The sequence below is a fragment of the Periophthalmus magnuspinnatus genome, chromosome 21, assembly GCF_009829125.3.
Source record: "Periophthalmus magnuspinnatus isolate fPerMag1 chromosome 21, fPerMag1.2.pri, whole genome shotgun sequence".
NCBI classification, from domain to species: Eukaryota; Metazoa; Chordata; class Actinopteri; order Gobiiformes; family Gobiidae; genus Periophthalmus; species Periophthalmus magnuspinnatus.
Window position 1 is genome coordinate 4,427,044 of NC_047146.1, and position 3,637 is coordinate 4,430,680.

General features: G+C 37.0%; 1 protein-coding gene across 1 annotated transcript; it reads right to left on the bottom strand.

Moving 5' to 3' along the window:
- Positions 1–2,367: 2,367 nt before the first annotated feature.
- LOC117389499 (trace amine-associated receptor 13c-like) lies at positions 2,368–3,413 on the bottom strand. The gene is made up of 2 exons (XM_033987182.1): positions 3,253–3,413; positions 2,368–3,181 (listed from the first exon to the last, which is right to left on the bottom strand). The coding sequence occupies exons 1-2, from the start codon at positions 3,411–3,413 to the stop codon at positions 2,368–2,370; spliced, it is 975 nt and encodes a 324-aa protein (XP_033843073.1).
- Between the last annotated feature and the right edge of the window lie 224 nt (positions 3,414–3,637).

The window sequence follows — 3,637 nt, forward strand, 5'->3', positions numbered from 1 at the left end:
ATGTTCTTTGAGGATAGCCAAACAGACTGACCTGACTGATATTGAGGAGTGGGGCAGCGGTGCTTGTCCGCTGCTGCTTTAGTCCTGAAAACATGGTGAGTAATATAATCAGCTGTCTCTTTGGTGATAGGTAGTTCCAGCAGGGCAATGAAGTGGGCTGCTTTGGAAAAACGGTCAAGTATGACCGTGTTACCTCAAGATGGAGGGAGGCCGGCCACAAAGTCCACTGCGATGTGTGACCAAGGGCATTTTGAAACAGGCAACAGTTGGAGCAAACCACCTGGTTGGTGAGCTGAGTGACTTGTTGGGTCAGGGCTTGATTGCATTCAAGCAGAGCCTGGATACTCTGTACAGAAACACAGAGCCAGACTGGGATCTTGACACATAAACACTTGAAACCAGAAGTATACACACCAAGCAAAAAGACACATATGCTTTTTTCTCAGTGTCTGACATGAAATCAACTAAACTTTTCCAGTTAGGATGATCAAAATGATTCCTAATTGCTAAATGCCCAAATCATTTTCATTACTATCTTCAAAGTCAGAAGTTTACATACAGTAAGATTACTATGCATTTAAATACTTTTGGAAAGCCAAGATGATGATGTCACATCTTTGGAACCTTCTGAGTTAATTAGAGACAAACCTGTGGACGTATTTGAAGACACACCTGAAACACGCTGCCTCTTAGTGTAACATCATGGGAAAATTAAAAGAAATGAGCCAAGAAATCAGGAAGAGAACTGTGGACTTGCACAAGTCTGGTTCATACTTGGGTGCAATTTTCAGATGCCTGAAGGTGCTGTTCAAATAATTATACACAAGTATGAAGATCGTGGGAATGTCCAGCCATCATACTGCTCAGGAAGGAGACGGGTTCTATGTTCCAGAGATGAATGAAAGGAATGAGCCAAAAATTCCTGCCAACTATTGTGAGAATCTTGTGGAAAGATCCAAAATGTTTGACCCAGTCATACACCAATGGTACCAAATATTAATGAAATGTATGTGAACTTCTGACGTTGAAAAAATGAAAAGTTGTTGAAAAACAAATCCTTCTCTCAATATTCAATATTCAGTAAATAGGAATAATCTTGATAATCCTAAATGACCTAAAACCAGAAATTTTTAGTCTGATTAGTCTAAAAAAAAAAAAAAAAGCATAGGTGTCTTTTTACATAATGTATGTATGTTCTGGTTTCAACTGTATATGTTATACATTCTTAATATATGTCATGAAATATTTTTCTCATCATTTGACCAAGATGTGTATTATCAACTTTTTTACATTACATTACATTATTATATTACATTACATTATTATACATACAATATTACCAATCAATCAACAACTTTATTAATCCTAAAAGGCATAAATAAAATCATGCACACACACAGACAAAACACACTATACACACACAACACACACCATACATTCAAACCTCAGTGCATCAAGGGACACATTACAAAATTTACTCTCCATTTAAAAGTTTTATGGAAGGAGGTGTAAAAGATTTAGATTTGGTCTTTTGTTTTTGGGTGACATATTGGAATTATGGCCCTTTAAACGCTACTTTACATCTCCATCTGTATCGTATCTCATAAAGACTTTTCTTTTCCTTTGGCAAACCGTTCCAAGCACAAAAGCTCTTCTTAGATGTCCGCATGCTCACTGATTTGAAGTTCATTTTGGATCTTACTGAAATCTCTTCCCTCCCATTTAAAATTAGATTTATATTTGATGAATTATTTAATTAAGTAACTTTTAAATTTCTGACAACTGGACAGTACATCCCAGTTATTTATTTACTTTAATATGTCTCATAATGTAAATAACCTAAACTGTACTTTCATGGCAGTGAATTGTGCCTATGCTGTATTATGTGTGTATTTTGTGAACTTATCAAAAAAAAAAAAAAACATTCACTGTTTTATTGTTCACAGGAATTGAAAATAGGATGGTCTCATGACTGATATTTGTCTACTTATAAAAACATACAAACTTCATAACCTCTATTATATTTTAGGGTAATCACTTCTCATAATTTTTAAAGCCAGGACAAGAAAAACAAACAAAGGGCTTAGACAAGACTTATCACACAACAGAGTTCCTCTGTGTGAAGAGATACATGAACAGAGATAAATTATGAACAGCACAATAACAGTTTTAATAGTCTTTGCTGCTTTTATTTCTGACTTTCTAACAAAAAGTTACAGTGTGATGCAAAAACAAACATGAGATACACCAGGTTAATCCAAAGCTGCGGAGATTCATTCTCCCTAGACTCTTGTCCCATTACATTTTTAAATATGACATGAACACAAAATACTGAACATACACTTTACACAGCACTGTCACCCAAACTCAGAGGACAGTAGCATAAGAAGAATGAGGTTTCAGTATTTCCAAAGTTACAATTACTTTGATAGTTTTTCTAAACCAGGGATAAAATGATGCATAAACAAAGGGGTTTACGCAGGAGTTTAATAACCATAGCCAGGAAACAATAAATGTAGTGCTGTTGCGCTCTTCAATGTCCTCCCCAGTGAAGGATGGGATGTAATAGGGACATAAACACGCTATGAAAACTAAAATAACTATTCCAAGTGTCCTAGCTGCTTTTAGCTCTGATTTTCTGGCCGACATAGTCACAGTTTGCTGCAAAGCCACTATTTTAGACTGCATTGAACGAGCTTGAGAGACGACCACCATAAAAATCCTCACATACAGAACGACAATGACAGTGATAGGGCCAATAAAGGTGCAGATTAAATCAACATTTCCAGTTACATGGCTGACCACCAATATACACTCTCCATAACATGAACTCACTGCATCAGGATCAATGAAATAATCCGTAAAAATCAGACTATTGTAGATGAGAGCACAGAGCCAACAAGCACAAACACAGAACCTAACCCGGTTTACTGTCACTTTGGTATTGTAATGTAATGGATCACAAATGGCTAAATAACGATCAATTGAAATGAGCATAATACTTCCGATGGAGGATGATGTTATGGTAAAGTCTGTCATGTAATACAAAATGCACAGTGTACTTCCTAAGAACCAGCAGGAGTCTGTTAAAAGGATTTCACCTGGAATCAGCAAAAGACCAACGAGGAAATCTGACACAGCCAGAGAGAGGATTAGCAGGTTGGTAGGACTCTGAAGCTGCCTGAAAAGAGAACATTTTCAAATTACAGACCAATTTAAATGACAAGATTTGAATAATGATCAATTCTTTGCCTGAAGTGTGTGATGGAGATAATGACTAGTAGATTCATTGTAACTGTGACCAGAGATATTAGACAGAGCAGGTTGTAGAAAAGCATAGCGTCTTGCAGACGCTGGGGCTTTCTGCAGGAGATGTTGTGAAGCTCGGGGTAGCACAGTTCAGTTGTTTCCATGTTTGCAGAGGCAGCAACTGAAGATGTGTTATCTCAAATCCGTGGATGTGTCATCTTTATGTAGGCTTTGTGTTCAACCTCAACAAACCCTCCCATATGTTTTGTGGGGGGGGGTGCGTGTAAACCCTGAGGGTTACATTTTACATTCTGCACAGGCAGGCACTATACACTATGGTTTTCCTTAATATTTCTTTTTTTTCCCACTGGGTTGTTTGAGTTTTCTT